General features: G+C 47.7%; 2 protein-coding genes across 2 annotated transcripts in view; one reads left to right on the forward strand and one right to left on the reverse strand.

Annotated features, from left to right (window-relative positions):
* Positions 1 to 13,858, reverse strand: part of LOC149367493 (uncharacterized) — a 29,942-nt gene extending 16,084 nt beyond the window's left edge. The window contains exons 1-2 of the mRNA XM_089555852.1: positions 13,803 to 13,858; positions 10,449 to 10,709 (exon numbers count right to left, since the gene is read on the reverse strand). Of these exons, the coding sequence (XP_089411978.1) occupies positions 10,449 to 10,709; positions 13,803 to 13,841 (300 nt within the window). The 5' untranslated portion in view covers positions 13,842 to 13,858. The remainder of the gene's footprint in view (positions 1 to 10,448; positions 10,710 to 13,802) is intronic.
* The window catches only part of LOC149367494 (uncharacterized), a 99,414-nt gene continuing 91,759 nt past the window's right edge, over positions 11,617 to 19,271 (forward strand). The window contains exons 1-3 of the mRNA XM_089555848.1: positions 11,617 to 11,677; positions 11,765 to 11,799; positions 16,118 to 16,201. Coding sequence (XP_089411974.1) covers positions 11,617 to 11,677; positions 11,765 to 11,799; positions 16,118 to 16,201 — 180 coding nt within the window. The remainder of the gene's footprint in view (positions 11,678 to 11,764; positions 11,800 to 16,117; positions 16,202 to 19,271) is intronic.

Genomic DNA, 19,271 nt, shown 5'->3' on the forward strand with positions numbered 1-19,271 from the left:
TCCCTCACGGCATAGTTAGAGTGCCTTCCGAAATGTGCGAAAATTACCGCGCCTTTCATTTCCTGACACGCTATCGTTTTTTTAAAGTTTCATGGCTGACTCCTACTGATGATGTCACTACTGGTTTGGTTTCATCATCATCAGCCTGACTACACCACTGCAGGGCAAAGGCCTCTCCCATGTCTCTCCAATTAACCCTGTCCTTTGCCAGTTGCAGCCCACCTAACTTTTGGCCGCCCCGTGCCACGCTTGCCTTCTCTTGGAATCCACTCCGTTACCCTTAAGGACCAGCGGTTATCCTGCCTTCGCATTACATGCCCTGCCCAAGCCCGCTTGTTCCTCTTGACTTCAACTAGGATGTCATTAACCCGCTTTGTTCCCTCACCCACTCCGCCCTCTTCCGATCTCTTAACGTTACACCCATCATTTTCCTTTCCATAGCTCGCTGCGTTGTCCTTAACTTAAGCTGAACCCTCTTTGTTAGCCTCCACGTTTCTGCCCCGTAGGTGAGTACCGGTAAGATACAGCTGTTGTATACTTTTCTCTTCAGGGATATTGGTAAGCTACCATTCATGATCTGAGAGAACCTGCCATACGCGCTCCACCCTATTCTTATTCTTCTAGTTATTTCCCTCTCATGATCCGGATCTGCGGTCACTACCTGCCCTAAGTAGACTACCTTCAGCACCTCGCTACCAATTGCGAACTGCTGTTCCCTTGCAAGGCTATTGAACATTACTTTGGTTTTCTGCACGTTAATTCTTAGCCCCACCTTTCTGCTCTGCCTGTCTGATTGATCATGTTTTGGAGTTCTTGTCCTGAGTGGCTTAGCAAGGCAATGTCATCAGCGAATCGCAAATTACTCAGGTATTCCCCATTAACTCTTATCCCCAACTGTTCCCATTTCTGGCCCCTGAATACCTCCTGTAAGCAGGCAGTGAATAGCATTGGCGAGATCGTGTCTCCCTGCCTGACACCTTTCCGTATTGGAATTTTATTGGTTTGGTTTATGGGGGCTTAACTCCCCAAAGTGAATCAGGTGGTGAGGGGCGCCGCAGTGAAGGAGTCCGGAAATTTCGTCCACCCGGGCTTTTTTAACGCGCATTCACATCGGACACTGCAACGACCTAAGTTGTTCGCCGTGTATCCGCTTTCGCAATGTCGTTATTATAAGTGCCATTTAACTTATGCGTAGTTGGCAAAGCTAACTTCTCCGATAACGCAAGTGGACAAATCAACAAACAATATTTTTTTAAACTCGTTAAAGCAGCAGCCGCCGCGGAGGCTCAGTGGTTACGGTGCTTGATTGCTGACCCGACAGACGCGGGTTCCATCCCGGCCGCGGCGGTCGAATTTCTGTGGAGGCAAAATTCTAGAGGCCCGTGTGCCGTGCGTTGTCAGTGCACGTTAAAGAACCCCAGGTGGTGGAAATTTTCGGAGCCCTCAACTACGGCGTCCCTCATAGCCTGAGTCGCTTTGGGACGTTAGACCCTATAAAACCTAAATCCTAAACCTCGTTTAAGCAGCATCTCGCGTATGTAGCGGGTCCGAGAGGAAAGCCCGAGGCTTTGGAAGCCCGTTGCTCTATTGAAGGCGTCTTCAAATGATGCTGCTAGCTAGGCTGGAAACATAGCAATATTGAGCTCAGCCCGGAGTTGGGCTCAGTGGTTAGGCGCTCGGCTACTGAGCTGTGGTAGCCGGCTTGGCACCTGCGATGGCGGCCGCGTTTCGATGGACGCGAAAGGCGCCCATGTGCTTTCCCTCTTCCCATTCGAACGGACAGACTAAACGGCAGGAGCGACAGCCGCCGCTTAGTTTTGGGGAAAGAAACGGAGCAGTAATTGTCTCACTTCATGGTGGACATCTCTGCCTCAAAAGCGTAATGTGTTACGGCTGCCGTCGCACCTCCTAAATGGATTATTATGCAAAGATAATACATATTTCACTACAAATACTGTATGTTCAATCAACGGATGCCCGGAACAAGCGAGACCTACCAAAGTCTGCTGGTCTGTAAATCACACACTTAGACATATTAGGCATTACACTTACTAATCATGCGAGGCGATAGCATCAAAATAATGAAAGAAAATCAGAAATCAGAAAGCGTCACACAAGCGCGACACAGGCACACTGCACGTGCACGGGTAAATTTTTCTCAGTTACGGGCCTGTGGCTGTTATTCGTCCAGCTTAGACACCAGACTAATCTAACTACACGGTGCCGCAGAAATGTTTAAATACGAATGCATTTTATTCACAGAACACTCTGAATAAATTACTCAATATGGCTACATCTTAGAATTAAAGGAACATTTACTAACAGGGCACTAACTAGCGACCGTAGGAGACAAAAAGGTAGGAAAGGTCTACTATTACTAAATGCCTTGAAGAGGATAGCGAATTTACAAAAAGTTGTAAAAAGCAGTCGTAGTAAGTGCTGCGCTTACTACCTTTTTGCTATCTTCTTTTTAAACAGTGAGGATCCTGTGAGTTAGGAAGGAGGAAAAAACTTTGAGGCCAGCAATAAGGCCCAGTAAGCAAAAGCGCTTGCTTTGCCAGAAAGCAGGCTACCACGCTCAGACGACTATTAACAGACACGTGCCCAAGCAGAGCCATGTATCATAAAATGTGCGCCGAACAGATACGCGAAAGAGTGCGTGTGGTATGGGGGCTACGCCACAACGCACTACGCCACCTGGGGCTGTGAAAAAAGCCCTTTATTACCAAAGATAAATAGGCCTAGTCTACAGCAGCGGGAGGCTCTCCTGACTGACTCCGACCCGAGCACACAGCTTATGCTAGTGACGAGGGCCAAGGCAGCGGCGGAGGCCAACGGCATCCTGGAATAGGGGGAAGACCGGCCACTGATGCTCTACATCTTTCTATCCCCCCCCCTACTCCCTAACTCTTCCTTTTGCAACAATAAATGTTCTTACTACTACTAATTGCCAAGACCCTCTGATAATCTTCCGAGCCCGAATGAAGCCAGGAAGGAGGGAAGGGTAATAGAAATAAGGAGAGGGAAGGTGTATTAGCACGCAGAAAAAATTACCGAAGACACATTGGAAATTCTAAAGTGTGCATGGCGAAAGCTTTGTGGTCAACCCACTGCCGCTTCCCCGAAACGCTTGACGCGGAATCACTGGGCCGCTTCGGAGCCATGCGTCTCACTCACTCGACTGCTACGAGGCGTCTGGCGAAGGAGCGGCGGTGCAGCTGCCGCCGCCAACGCGCGCGCGCTCGTTCTACTGCTACTGAGTGACGTCGCGGTTGCTATGCACAGCTGTGCCCCCCGACCGGCGCGCCGGTTGCTAAAGAGGGGAGGAGGTTGCGCAGCTTCGCGGAAGGGAGGAGACAGCTGGCACGATTCCAGCGCACGGACGAACACCGCGAGCATGAGCCATTAAAGGCTTTTGCCTTAAAAAAGTTCACTCGGAGGACATATACTGATCAATTTCCTGCTGTCAGATTTTCAGTGTCTGTAATGTTCCTGTGGATTATGTGTCGTGTATTAGTGTGGCCCGCTTGGAGCTGTTCCTTATCGGCAACTAAACAAGAAGCATAAAACAGTGAAAATAATCATGAATAACGTGGAAACACCCACGCAATTATAATTTTACAGGAGCGCAGGAGAGGGAAACGAGGGAAAGGAAAACGGTACAGCCAGAGGACGGAGCCGGAGAGGCTGTGAACAAGAAATGCTATGAACAAGAACAACGTGACGAGACTTACAGCTGTCTCTGTACTCCTAGCACGCGCTAAAAGTGCCAAAAGTGCCGCTCCCGATAAGCAAAGAACTTCCGCTTTGTTCAATTCATGTACCTGTGTCGTAATTTATTCTTTGAAGGAATAAATGCCGCTCAGAAAATAAGCAAAACGCTCGTGCTATTTCGGACACCACTTTCGATGTCTGCTTTGGAAGATACCGCACAACGGCGGAATGTCGAATTTCGATGGAGGCGAAATTCTAGAGGCCCGTGTGTTGTGCGATGTCAGTGCCCGTTGAAGAACCCCGAGGTGGTCGAAATTATCCAGAGCCCTTCACTGCGGCGTCTCTCATAGCCTGAGTCGCTTTGGGACGTTAAAGGTGCACTGAAGAGGAATCTGAACTCGTCTTTTTGCCGCGGGAACTCAGTGTACACGTTCCGAGCATTCTTAGAAACTTCGATTTATTGCCCTGTGTGGCCGATTTCACTAATTAAATCGAATTAACGCCCGGCTCCCGCCTTTTTTTTTTAATTCTCCCTCGTACGGTGGGCGGAGTCGACCAACGCGGGGAGTCCCTTTCACCCAGTCCCGTGGCGGCTTGCCGTTCTGCCATCGGCGGAGTAATACGTAGTAATGGAGTGCATACTGCAACCGCGCAAAACGACGAGGGACGAAGAGAGGAAATCACAGGACAATACGCGGAGGAGGAGGAGGAGGAGGATGTAGAAGAGGAAAGGCAGGGAGGTTAACCGAAAGAATAATCGGTTTGCTACCCAACACGGCGGGGAAAGGAGTGAGGGTAAAAAAAAGAGAAAGGAGAGTAACAGAAAATTGAAGGCACTCTAAAACGGGACGATACGCGGAACTTCAACTAAGGTTTACTACAGGAAAACCACATTTATACAGGAATCGTAATCACACCTGATGAACAGCCGATACCATCAAATAACCCAGGCACGTGGGCGCGCGTGGCACAAGTTAGCATCTAGATAGTTAAATTCTTTATTGGATAAAGATACGGAAGTGGAGCTGATGCAACGGTCATTTTCTTTTTTTATGCAGTAGGCTTCGAAAATTTCCCTGCTAAGCTGGGTCGTCAATTTTTTCAAGACAATTGTGTAGCGGAACCTGGGCGTGCAGTTACTACAATGGCGACAATGTTTTGCCATTTCCCCGCCCCCCGCCAATCATTCAACAGCGGCGCGATGCTCTTGCAGTCTGACATTCAGGCAACGTCCTGTTTGCCCTATGTAGCAATTTCCACATGTGAGGGGTATCTTGTACACCACCCCAGTTTTGCAGGGAACGAACCTGTCTGCGTGCTTAGTGCGGCACTCATTCTTTCTTCCACTTCCCTGCACCATACTGCACATGCCCGAAAGCTTTTTGGGCGCCGTGCAGACCACCGGGACATCACATTTCATGGCCACTTTTTTGAGGCGATGGGAGATCAGGTGGAAGTATGGCATAGCCACGGGTCTCCGGCGTTGCGGTTCTTCACTTGGGCTGTGCTTCGGTGGGCAACAAGCTTCCTTGGCAAGGGCTTCTATCACCGAGGTGACCATCTCTCGAGGGAAACCAGCACTACTCAGACGTTGTAGCTGAAATCGCACGCTATTCTACATTTCATGTGGGCAAGATGTATCAAGAGCAGCGCGCAGGCAGTTTTTTGCTATTCCCCTTTTAATAAGCTTTCAGTGAGCTGACTGGTGATTTAAAATACCTTTTTTTTTTTGAGCGAGGCTGGTACCTCCAACACACCTGCGTTGCACTAGCACTCGTGACAATACGTATGTCCAAAAACTGCAAGCATCCCTGCGATGGCAACTCATTGGTGAAGTTCAACCCAAAGGCACACTCACTGAAGATTTTAAGGATTCCGTTCACTACTGTAATGGCTCCTTCTGGAGATACCCGGCCCTTTCAAGAAAATGGCATAATCGTCAACATATCTAAAAATCTCATCCGAGTGGGCTGTGTCGAGGCTTGCAGCGATTCGCTTGTCACAATATGATAAAAAGATGTCACTTAACAATGGGGCATTACATCAAGTGTGGATGACTTTGTAGAAATGCTCCGTTTTTGTCTTTCTGCGACTATAGTTAATTTTGAGGGAAAGAATTTCATTCAGAAGCATGGTGTGTGCATCGGTTCACGGCGCCCAAAAGGCTTTCGGGCATGTGCAATATGGTGCAGGGAAGTGGCAAAAAGAATGAGTGCCGCACTAAGCACGTAGACAGGTTCGGTCCCCGCAAAACTGTTGTGGTGTACAAAATACCCCTCACATGTGGAAATTGCTGCATAGGGCAAACAGGACGTTGCCTGAATGTCAGACTTCAAGAGCATCGCGCCGTTGTTCAATCATTGGCGGGGGGCGGGGAACTGACAAAACCTTGTCGCCATTGTAGTAACTGCACGCCCAGGTTCCGCTACACAACTGTCTTGAAAAAATTGAAGACCCAGCTTAGCAGGGAAATTTTCGAAGCCTACTGCATAAAAAAAGAAAATGGCCGTTGCATCAGCTCCACTTCCGTATCTTTATCCAAGAAAGAATTTAACTATCTAGATGCTAACTTGTGCCACGCGCGCCCACGTGCCTGTGTTATTTGATGGTATCGGCTGTTCATCAGGTGTGATTACGATTCCTGTATAAATGTGGTTTTCCTGTAGTAAACCTTAGTTGAAGTTCCGTGTATTGTCCTGTGATTTCCTCTCTTCGTCCCTCGTCGTTTTGCGCGGTTGCAGTATGCACTCCATTTATTTATTTATACAAGTACCTCACAGGTTCCACACTTGGAACATTGTATGAGGGGAGGGGTTACAATATTTAGCAGACAAAAGATGGTACAAAGTGGAAGGAACAAAAGTAAACAATATTAAATGCATTGGACTGCAAACAATTATTACACCGTACTTGAAGAAAACCGTAATATATTGACACAGAGGAAAAAAGCAAACAAATAGCGGCACTGCATGGATTTGACTACACATACGAGCACAATTTATGTACAATATCATGGATGCATGAAGGTGGTCAATTCGTTTTTGAACATTAACGGGTCACGTATGGTAGCAATGCGATCCGGAAGGCCATTCCAACACTTGATAGCACGTGGCAAAGCAGAAGAATTAAACGCGAGTGTTCGGCCGAATAGACGTTGGAAGCTAAGATTATTATGTAGGCGACGTGAAGTGCGCATTGGGCGTGTAAGTGGTAGTGTGGACGCGTGACGACTGTATATTAGTTTCTGTAGTAAGCAAAGAAGTGCGATATCCCTACGTGTCTGTAAACTTGTTAGCGATAAATATAACTTGATGCTTGTTACGCTGGAATGACGGTTGTAGTCGTGAGAAATAAAACGCGCTGCACGGTTCTGAATTGCTTCGAGGGAATGAATTAAATAAGCCTGATGTGGTGACCAGATAGCTGATGCATATTCTAGTTGGGGACGGACAAATGTTAAGTATGCTAGCTTGCGGGTAGAAACAGGTGCGCTATGAAGATTTCTTTTCAGGTAGCCAAGCGTGCGCGATGCTTTGGCAGTTATGTATTGAATATGTTCCGCCCAAGAAAGATTAGAAGTCAGATAAACGCCAAGATATTTATAGGAAGACGTGCGGGATAGCGTGAGACTGTTAAGGGAATAAGTGAATAGCGAGTTTGAATGCTTCCGGCTAACGGTCATGATTTTACATTTTTCAGTGTTAAGTGTCATATGCCATGATGTGCACCAGTTGGTTACGCATTCAAGGTCCTGCTGAAGAATTGCATGGTCAGTGGTTGAGCGGATTTGGCGATAAATTATGCAGTCATCGGCGAACAGTCGAAGCGATGATGTAAGATGCGATGGCAGGTCATTTATGAAAATTGAAAATAATAAGGGGCCGAGAACACTTCCCTGAGGGACGCTAGAAGTGACGTCACTAAGGGGTGATGAAAAGTTGTTTGTTAGCGTGAACTGCTTTCGAAAAGATATGAAGTTCCGGATCCAGGAGACAGTTAGCGAGTCTAAATTAAGCGACGATATTTTAGCTATAAGGTGACAATGGGCAACACGGTCAAACGCTCTGAAAAAGTCAATGAATATGCAGTCAGTCTGGTAGTTTTCATCCATATTCTTGAATAAATCACTAGTAAGTTCAATTAGTTGTGTATCACAGGAAAACCATTTTCTGAATCCGTGCTGGCGTGGGAAAAAGAAACCGTTGTTCTCGAGATGGCTCGCGATGTTAGATGCAACAATGTGTTCAAGTAACTTACATGGAATACTCGTTAGTGATATGGGGCGGTAGTTACTGTGTTTTTGTCGCCAGATTTGTAAACAGGGATTATTTTGCCAATCTTCCAGTCATAAGGAATTTCGCCAGTTGCTAAAGATTGCTTGAAAATATGACAGAGAATGATACTAGAGGGATGTATGGTGTGTGAGAATTTTTGTATTTATTCCATCTACCCCTGAGGAAGTTGATACCTTAAGACTGTTAATTAGAGATGCTACGCCTTCTGCTGTTATATCTATTGCAGTCATGAATGGGTAATTGAGTTCTTGGGGTTGAGGTAGGTTGGAATAGTCTTCGGTAGTGAATACTGATGTGAAGTAGTCATTAAACGTCGCTGGACAGTTCTCTTGGGGTATTGGACATTTGTTTTCATCAAGCAATGAAATGGTGTCCGACGTGCGTGACGGGGAAATTGTTTTCCAAAATTTTGCGGGGTTATTTTTTGTGAGCGATTGAAGGTCCTGTGATAAAAATTTATGTTTGGCCTTCCGGATGACATGGCAGTATGATGCTTCACACTGTCTGTGCTCAGCATGCGCAGAATCAGTGCGCAATCGTTTCGCGGCACTGAAAAGACGTTTTTTCTTGTTTTTCAATGCTCGTAAGGGATTGTTGTACCAAGGTTTAGATATGTTGACCCGTAATGTTATTCTCGCAAGGTGTTTGCGCCCCAGTTTTGCTATTTTTTCTTTGAACAAAGTCCAGTTTTCGTTAACAGACCGGGATGAAAAATCACGAACGGAAAATTCGGAGAAATGCTCGAGGCAACGATTAATAGCGTCAAAGTCAGCCTTCCTGTAATTTACTCTCTGTTTTGGTTGGGTGCGGCGTGAGTAATAAGGAGCATTAATCGATAACTGAAGAAGCTGATGATCACTGAACCCGTCATTATAAGATATATCACTAACCCTCTCTGGAGAAGATGATAGAATAAGGTCTAAAATATTAGCATGACGTGTTGGAGCACTGACTAGTTGGGCAAAAGAAAAGTCGAGTGTTAGCTGCATGAACTCATTGGAGGCAGATGAATGTGAAGATAGGTTCTGCCAATCAATGTCTGGGTAATTAAAATCCCCGAACAAGAAAATCTCAGATTTAGGAAATCTGGTTCGAATAGCCGTGATATTGTCATGTAGGTCAGCGACAAACGTGGCAGGGGAGTCCGGGGACCTGTAGCAGATGCCTAAGACAGTGTTACCGAGGCGGGATGCTATTACTACCCATATTATTTCCAGTTCACATGGGATGTCCACAAGGAAAGACAAAACGTTATTATTAACTGCAATTAATACTCCACCGCCCCTTTTGCCTATTCTATCTTTTCGGTAAATTTGAAATCCGTTGCTATCAAGCAGAAGTTCCTCGTCAGCGATATCTGGACGCAACCACGTTTCTGTTAAAAGTAGTATATTACAGTTGCTATTATCAAGATATGAGCAGAGTTCGGTGCGTTTAGGAAGAAGGCTGCGTATGTTAGCGAATGTCAAATGGAGAGGTGGGCTTGGAATGCTATCTATAGGCGACTGGATTGGGTTTTTGGTAACACGTGCATTGCTTCGGCATCTTAGCTATCGTGAGACTTCTATTACATGGTCGGTGTCAGAGTCGTACATGTATACTGAATCCCCCATGCGCAGTTTGTCTACGCTGAGCTTGTAGGTAGTTTTTTTAGACTTGGCAAATTCCAAGAGCTTTTTTCTGGCGAGCCGCGTATGCAGTGAAAAGTCTTCACGCACTGCATAAGCGGTGTCTTTAAACTTCTTTCCGTTTTCGAGAATAAGTTGTTTATCCTTAAAATATGTAAGTTTTACTATGATTGGCCTGCATTTATCAGTCTGAAACTGCCCAAGACGATGCGATCTTTCAATTTGTGTAGATTGAAGATTAACCCCTAGTTTTTCGGAACAGAGATTTATAACTTTATTTTCTGCTGTCGACCAGGTTTCAGACATCTCGTCCGGAATGCCAAAAAACAGCAGATTGGAACGCCTAAGTCTGTTTTCCGCGTCTTCACATCTCGATTCGATTTTTCGAAGCTGTGCGCCAATAGTACCTGACATATTCGGTTCGGACTCGGACGCTGCCGAAACCTGCTCAATCTTACGTTCCGCCATATCAACTTCGACTGTTTGAATCCTTTCAGATAGTTGCTTTAGCTCGACGTCAACACACGCACGCCAGTGCTTAAGTGCAGTCAGTTCGCTCCGAATGTCGTTTTGACCTAATTCTATTCTTTGTACGGTAGCGAGCACAGTTGACAGTACATCCTCGTTTCCGGAGTTCGGATCAGGGTTTGTCTCGACGTCGCCGCACAGCATCAAGAGCAGGTTACTTAACGCCGTGTACGGCTTTGCCGTCAAGCAATCCTAACACATCACACAACACCTCAGGGCACGACACCGCAAAAAAACAACGATTGCTGGTTCTAACGCAACGGCAAGCGTTTAGGTAACTGACCTGGAAGAACAGGCGAGGTGAGTGCACCATTCTGAATGCAGTGTCGTGCCCCGCAGGGGCGGCTGCTGGAGGCTGCTTATATTCCCGGTGGTCATCGCTGATAGTGGTGGAATGCGCTCGTTGTTGCCAGATTAGCCGTTGGTAATCTGTCGTAACTGCCTGCTGCGTCCAATCCTCGGGCCATTGCGTCGAAGTCAAGGCACAGGCTCGCAGGGAGGCCGTGTCAGGCGTCGGAACAAGCATGCCGAGTACAAGGCCAGCCTGGAAGAACAGGCGAGGTGAGTGCACCATTCTGAATGCAGTGTCGTGCCCCTACGTATTACTATTACTACTATTACTACTATTACTACTATTATTACTACGTATTACTCCACCGATGGCAGAGCGGCAAGCCGCCACGGGACTGGCTGAAAGGCACTCCCCGCGTTGGTCTAGTCCGCCCACCGTACGAGGGAGAATTAAAGGAAAGGCGGGAGCCGGGCGTTAATTCGATTTAATTAGGGAAATCGGCCACACAGGGCAATAAGTCGGAGTTTCTAAGAATGCTAGGAACGTGTAGATCGAGTTCCCGCGGCAAAAAGACTAGTTCAGATTCCTCTTCAGTGCACCTTTAAACCCCAATAAACCGATAAACCATATCTAGGTGCAGCCAAAATAAACTGATAGGGGTCATTTACAAATCGCCGTAAGAGCAAAGCGGGAAGCGAAACCGAAACAATTCAGGAAATAATGTATGGTATGATTTAACGACAAGAATTGAAGAATATAGCGCCAGAGCATGCAAACCACGAAAAGACAAGGACGAGATACAAAGCGCTTTGTGTCTCGTCCTTGTCTTTTCGTGGTTTGCATGCCCTGGCGCTATTTTCTTCAAATCAAGTATGCACCAACTCGCCCAAGAAGAAGTGTTAACGACAAGAAATCAAATATTTTTGTTTAATAATAAACGCAAAATTTAATAAATGGTGCTTTTGAAGTATTGCTTTTTTTAAATAAAAAGGCACAAAATTATTTTCGCATTTCTCTCCTGTCTTCTTTCTCTTGCCGCATGCGCATTGATAAACAATCATTTTTTTTTTCGTCGGCCGATTAGGCCAATGGCTAGGCCGGCTAAACGGGCATGGTTTCGCCGGTGCCGCTTCAGCCGTGTTGACTAAGCTCCGCCGTCATGGCCAGGCGCAGCAGGGAGGTCTTTGGTCCCATCATAATCACGCCCGCACCCGGCCAAGGTACGCGTGTCAGGGGATCGTGTGCAGTGGTTGTGGGCCGTGCGGGACTAACCGTTTCTTTTTGTTCCTTGCTCCTTTCAACGGCAGAGCGTCAACGAAGACGACCGCGGCGGCCGCAACTTGTAAGTGCCGGATTTGCAAGCTTAAGCACTCGAACGCGAACACTTGGTGCGGCATAGCTGACGAGAAACGGCAGGACGACCCACTCTGCCCTCTTCAGTCTCCCTTAACGTTACACCTATCATTTTATTAACGTTACACGAAAATGATAGACGTAACGTTGTAAGACAGGAAGCGGGCAGAGTGGGTCAGGGAAGAAGCGAGAGTTCATGACTACCTAGTCGAAGTCAAGGAAGAAATAGATCTTTGCAGGGCATGTAACGCGGGCGCAAGATAACCGCTGGTCGTTAAGGGCGACGGGTTGGATTCCAAGAGCAGGCAAGCGTGGCAGGGGGCGGCAGAAAGTCACGCAGCTGGAAGTGAATAAGACGTTTGTGGGCATAAGGTAGCCGCAGCTGGCATAGGACAGCGTTAAGTGGAGAGATATGGGAGTGGGCGTTGTCAGGCTGATGATGATGATGATGAAGAGCAGGACGAATGCCGAGCACTCGCATTGCCCTCTTCATTCGACCTTTCTTCTGAGCTAGTTGCTCTCATTGGTTCGAGGATCTTTCTCTGACGCACAAGCACTGACGTAAATTAACGCATTGTTCATGCCATCGTTTTCAAATGGCAACACATTTATGCTTGGACACCTGAGTCAAGCTGCTTTTGATACCTGTTTCTCGCGTTGGCATCGATTTGTTTCACCTCATGAAATATAATAGTGCCAATTTTTAATCTCTGTACATAGCCCCCGAAAGTGCAATGTACTCCCGCGTTTAAAAGTTTGCGTAAAGCGACGTTAAGAACTAATCTAATTTCTTCGCGTTCTTAGCATACTGCTTTTTAAAAAGCTGTGGGCTAAATATATGTTCACAGGAAAAAAGTAGAGAGCCCTGTCCTGTCTTCTCTACATTTTTTCTGTGAACGTCTATTTAGCGCACAGCTTTTCAAAAAAGATAATATACCAACTAGCCTGTCAGAAAGCTTTACTTCAGCGTAAGCTTGGGTCTCGACGGTCCGCAATGTACCCGCATGCCCAAACTGATCTAAAAGCCTTATCTAATTCCAAGCAGTCTACGATGACAGAGGTAAAATAATTATTTTCCGCTTATATTGTGCTTCATAACTTCGCAAGAGCGGGACTACAATATGCGGTTGGTTCATTTTCTTGCGTCGCATGGTTGACTTTGCTACAACCGAACCAAGATGAGACACGAGGGACAAGGATTGAGGGCCACATTGGAAAGTGCAGAAGGACGACCACAGGGCAGCAGAGGGGCACAGCCCAAGTGATCAAGAAAGCCCACTCACAGCCAGCTACTTGTCTCGCTTGCCGACAACAGATCTCTGCCCTCTTCGCATGCTGCCTCTGTGGGGCCATAGTTACTATGACCGTTACTACGCCACAGCTACTTCACTTCCCTGAGGTGCTGTTGCTCCCTTATGGGGCCGTTTTTTTACGGAACCCGCGCAAACCCGGCCACCTTATTAAGAGCTCTAGCTCTTACTACTTGCGTCTGTCAAGGACGCGTCTGTCTGCAATGAAGGTCAAATTAGCCAAAATGGTAACTACGTGACTATCATATATCACGTAGCAGAAGTGACCGCATAGCGCCTCATCTGGTACCTATCCTTTCGATCAGTTATATATGTGCCAGTATAGAGGCCATCGAAGTGGGACCCCCCCACTCCACGGGGAGGGGGGTCCCACGTTAGCTAGCGCGAATAAAACGGCGGACAGAGACAGAGAAACCGACGGCACACCCATTAGTCAATGTCTAACGTGTGTCCCATCTGTTTCTCTGTCTCTGTCCACTGTTGTTTTCGCACTAGCTAACATGTCTTAGCCAGTGTCCCAGCATCAACTAGCCAAACTTTCTTGTTAAATCGCTATTCCTGTAGATGACTGACGTAGCAGGCTATATCCTTGTCATTTTGTTTTGTTGTTTAATAATGTGTACGAAATAAAACGTAGCCTTTAAGAATAAATAAAATAGAAGCGACAGTGACTAAGCCTCACTGAGTATCTGTGTCCAGAGTAAATTATAGCATTTTCCATGGCGCTTGAATTCTTGATTGGACAGCTGGGTCCGTGTACAGGGCGTAGGCGCACACCTGACACTGTTCGTTGGCTGCAGGCCATGACCAAAGTTGCACTGCTCCTCTGTTTGTGGTCTAGATGCTTGAAGTGGACAGGTGGAGATGGCGATAGAGCCGGCACACTTGTTTTACTCCAGACTGCACTGTACTGTTGTTAATATTGCCACGTATCATTGTAGTGTTTGTTCGTTCACGCTCAAGGCTGCAGGAAAGGGCCGTTATCACTTTTGTTCGTGACGCGAGAAGCGACCAGACTAATCTCGATTGATCGGAGCTATGAAAGGCTGCATCTAGGTTTTTCCAGATTACTCTAGATGATCCTGACCTGTTATCTGGAAGTTTCCTTGCCGGCTTTAAATTGAGCGATGCCGCGAGCGGCGGACATTCGTAGTTCGACGACCGACGAGCACGTTTGTTGCTTACGCCGCCGCCGAGTGATTCAGTTATTTTGCGGGCGCAAGTCAGCCCAAATAAAGAGCTTCGTTTCCAAGACTGGCTGGTGTCTTCTTGACCACTGGACTGCCGTCACTACAATGTGACAATATTTTATTGCTACTTTATTAGCACCAACTGCAAGTGATGTGTCCAGTGTCTGCTAAAAGTAGCCAGGCTGCATGGTTTGCTTCTCAGTCGCACTTTGGAACACTTTTTCAACCCTGAAGCCCTAAAATCTCAGTACAAACTAACAGCAAAAGCCCTAAGGGCTGGTCTATATGAATGAGAAGTACAGAGGGCCAAACGCTTGTCTAGAACACGTTCTGGGCGTGTTTCGGGCTGAACACGCGATATGAAGCCATGACATTTGGTCAAAGAGGGTCTGGATGTAAGCATGGGCAGTTAAACCCAGTATTCATGATATTGTTCACAGCGCAACAAGAACGGGAAAAACGAAAGACGCTGTGAACAATATCATGAATACTTACCAACTCGCCCAGATTTCTGCTTTACTGGACAGTTAAACCCAGGATTTCGTCGACTTTCTTACCTTCTTGGTTGTAGCGGCTTTGGGACCTGCGGAACACACAGCTAGGTCGTTCCAGACATATGTTTTGCGCTCTGTACGTCCTTGGCAAGGCCGAGAGAGAACCCTCCGAAAGGTCTGCAAGAAGCTTTCTTCCAGGAAGTCTTGAGTGCTTTGCTATTTGTTTGGACGATGTCGTACATTTGTTTTCGAGGCTGGACTTAAGTTGACAACGGAGCGAGCTATGCAAGAGAAACGTAACGTTATGAGACAGGAAGAGGGCAGAGCGGGTCCGGGACCAAATGCGGGTTAATGGCTTTCTACTCAAAATCAGAAGAAATGGGCCTGGGCAGAGCACATCATGCGTTGAAAAGGTAACCGATGCTCGTTAAGGGCAACAGAATGGACTGCTTCTAATGAAGATGCGGCAGGAGAGCAGTAGAGATTAGCCGGGAACATAAGATAGTTTACGATAAGGTCACAGCGGGTGGAGCATGGAAAGGTAATTAATGGGCCGTTGTCCTGTAGTGGCCATGTAGTGATTAATTTTCTACTTGTGAGCGAGTAATCAGCTCTTAACTCGGTGCACCGGAGTAGCTGATCGGGATTTTTATTGCGAAAGCAATACTGCGGTCATGAACGGCCTTTCGCGTGGCGACGGCCCATAGCCGCTTTTGATCTTTAGAATGACGTCTGACGTCATACCAGGGTGAGAGATGGGCTACCAAGTCGAGTCGTCGCGCTGCGGCGGCCAGTAGCCACGCGTGACATTTAAAATGTCCTATGACGTCATGCCATGCCTAGCGACGTCGTAGTGTGACGTCATACAGGGGTGAGAGATGGGCTACCAAGTCGAGTCGTCGCGCAGCGGCGGCCGGTAGCCGCGCGTGACATTTACCATAACCTCTGACGTCATGCCATGCGTGGGTGACGTCATAGCGTGACCTCATACCGGAGTGAGAGATGGGCTACCAAGTCGAGTCGTCGCGCAGCGGCGGCCGGTAGCCGCGCGTGACATTTACCATAACCTCTGACGTCATGCCATGCGTGGGTGACGTCATAGCGTGACCTCATACCGGAGTTAGAGATGGGCTACCAAGTCGAGTCGTCGCGCAGCGGCGACCGGTAGCCACGCGTGACCTGTAGACGCGACGCACTGCGTTCCTTCTTTAGACGCGGCGCGCCCCGTTCCTTCCGTTAGAGGCGCTGCGCTCGCTTTCGCAACCTGTCGGGCTTAACCAAAGCTGAGCGCCCGATAATTCTTTTTCCTGCAGGGTGACCTGAACTCCCGGTCCGAAATTCTCTACTGGCTGCCGGGCATCCAGAAGGAGCTTGACTTCTGCCGCCAAAGAGCTCAGGTTGGTGGCAGGCATGCTGTCAGTACGTGTTCTTTTGTATTATTTTTTCTTCCGAAACATCTTGCTTCGTATCAAAGAGGCAGTTGCAGAAATGGGCCAGTATAAAAGGCCTGCTTCATCACTAGCCAGTGCACTGCGTGCTTAAATGTGTTAAAGGGACACTGAAAGGAAATATCAAACAAACCGAGACGGCTACATTATTACTAGGGAAGAGCACCGACGTTTTTTATGCGCCAAGAGATGGCTGCGTTGCTGCATAAACTGCAAATGAAAGTCCGAAAGTCTTTCACATTCAAAGCGCCTGCGAAAAGTGAGCTGCCGCGGCGACATTTCTGTGATGTCCTTGCAACCCGACTAATCAGTGGCGCCGCTCCCATAGAACGGGATCGCGGCTAGAAACCTAAAGCCGAAAGGGAACGCATCATTGGTCACGCCGGCAGCGTTCAAGTGCAGGCTCGCTTTGACCCCCGCTATTCTGCTGCATCTCTTCGTCTGACCTCGTTACAACAGGCGAGTTACAACACGCAGGTACAGCCTTTTGTCAAACGTAACCAGGCTCCATGGTTTGCTTCTCATTCGTATACCAGAGCCCTCACGGCTTCCCTAAAGATCAAAAAGTTATTTGCAGGTAAGAACAGGAGTTCTCCTTACCATACAGAGATTTAGAGCTTGCGGGCTGTCATAATAACTTTAATATACGACTGAGAAGAAAAACATGCAGCCTGGTTACTTTTGACAAAGACTGTACTCGTCGGCGATAATAACGCTAGCCTGTGGTCTTCAGTGTGTTGTGTGCTGTCATGAAGCATACACGCAAGCTTCAAGGGACCCTCAAAATCAAGCGAGCAGCAGTCGCGCGCCAGTGTATTTCGGGAAACACTACATCTCAGTAAATGAACTGCACGCACATTTCTCATCAAACTGCGCACTGCACTCTCGGTTGCCGTATGATTGTTCATGAACAATACGCAGTAACTATGGTCGCAGACAACCATTGTGATTGACCCTGTTGTGATCGTTGCAAATTTCTGCTATCATGAATTGATTCCCGTGGGTTTTAAGCGGAAACGAATCAGGATGCATTCCGCCCAGCTCTAGTCTGGCTGTCGGCAGGTGGTGGTGGTGGTGAAAAACATTTATGGGAAATTAAGTTTTTTTACAGAAAGGTGATTGGGGTAGGACCCTATTAGCCCTTTCCCTTACAATACTGGGTGGAGCCCCTATTCCGGTGCCCCATTGGCAAGCAACGCCGCCCGCGTCCGTTGAACCAAAGCCTTTTGGCTCTTTAGGTCTTGACAGCCGAGCAGGGCCGCCTCCCAGTCCTCTCTGGTGGGGTTGGGGTTGGGGGGGATAGATGGGTTTGATTGACACGCCCAAACTATGTGGAAGGTGTCAGCCACCTCCCCACAGAACTGGCACGCGCCATCAAAGGATGTATTGAAATGTTTAAGCACCGCCGGGCACAGCACAGTGTTAGTAAGAATTTTGATGAGGAGGCGCTCGTCAGCGCGATCCAGACCCTTACAAGGGCCCGGGTAGCGCCGGTGCTCCTCCTTGTAGTAATCGGTGATTTGTTTGAATTTTAACAGAGTACACTGTGGGGCCAGTTGGTCATACATAATCTGAACGAACAAACGTAGCGTTTAAAACAGGACACAGAAAGATGGGGACAGGACGGGGCTACATGTAGCCCCGTCCTGTCCTCATCTTTCTGTGTCCTGTTTTAAACGCTACGTTTGTTCGTTCAGATTTGTTTGAATGTAAAGGCCAGATTGTCTGATTGGGAGTACCCTTCCAAGGACAGGGAGATATCCCGGGGAGAGAGTGCGCGGGCGGCCTGATCGGCCTGTTCGTTTCCCTGTAGGCCCTGGTGACCGGGGGCCCAAATCAGGTTGCGTGGAGTTGGATCTTCGCATCGACAGCTATATTCCAGTATGCGCCAGGCAAGCGGGGGAGCCCAGCCTAACTCGTAGTTCTGACAGGCCCCTCGCGAGTCGGTGATAATGTGTTTTGACTTGGGATTCGTGAGAGCCAGAGCAATGGCAATCTCCTCCGCGTGTGTTGCGTTGTAGGCTTTGAAAGTGAGCCCGTTAACTGTGTTTGTGTTGTGTACGACTGCGGCCGTGTACCACCCCCCGTGGTGTGGGCCGGCAACGTCCACGTAAAAATTAGGAGTCACTTTGGCGACTAAAGTGGTGCAAGGCGAAAGCCTGAGTACAACATTCTGCCACGAATGTGGTTGTGAATGATGAATGAAGTGCTGCCAGCGAATGACGCGTCCATTGGCTGTCTGCGTGTGTTACTGATGTGTGGTTAACATGTTAAGCTTCGCCTGTAAGAGTGGAACGCGACAGCGTCTTGCAACGCTGCCAGGGAGTCCACAGAACGCCATCGCCAATTCGGCTGTACGCCTTGCTGGACGGTAAATTTATTTTTTGAGGAAAGGAAATGTATCCCTCTCGCATATCTGGGTGGACACCTGCACCTCGCCGTAAGGGAAAGGGGGAAGATGGGAGTGAACGAAGACGCCGTATTAGCTAGACGCGCCTTTGTTCATTCCAAACCATTCAGCTGGCATTACGGAGTGGCTAGCGTGCTCGTATCGCACTCCGGAGACCCTGGTTCGATTCCCCAACTCGACCAATTTCGTTCTCGGTTTTATTGATTTATGCGGTCTAACTAGAAAGGTTAATTAGGCTATTTCATATTTATATTATTGTATTTCTATCCATCGTGTTCTGTCATTAACCTGTCAATTGTTGGAACTGTCTAGGATGTTCGACACAACGTATATGAAACGAGCAACGTCGAACTGAGTGGGGAAGTGCGTGGTGGTGGAGCGAACGCGGCTTCGTACTTATCTGTTTTTTTCAGCAGCTTGTTCCGCGGACGCTGTTGTCGCTGCTCGGCGCGCGTCTTTCTTTTCTTTTCCTCTTCTGACCTCTTCATTCTTCTCTATCTTAATTAGGCTAATTGATTAATTAAGCAATTAATTAAACTCAGTCCCACTTAGTTGGAGCATCACTATACGATCCCTTTGATTGGTTGCATGGTTACTAGCCAAAGTACA

This window comes from Amblyomma mixtum, chromosome 1 (genome assembly GCF_055824585.1).
Source record: "Amblyomma mixtum isolate Tamu chromosome 1, ASM5582458v1, whole genome shotgun sequence".
Lineage (NCBI taxonomy): Eukaryota > Metazoa > Arthropoda > Arachnida > Ixodida > Ixodidae > Amblyomma > Amblyomma mixtum.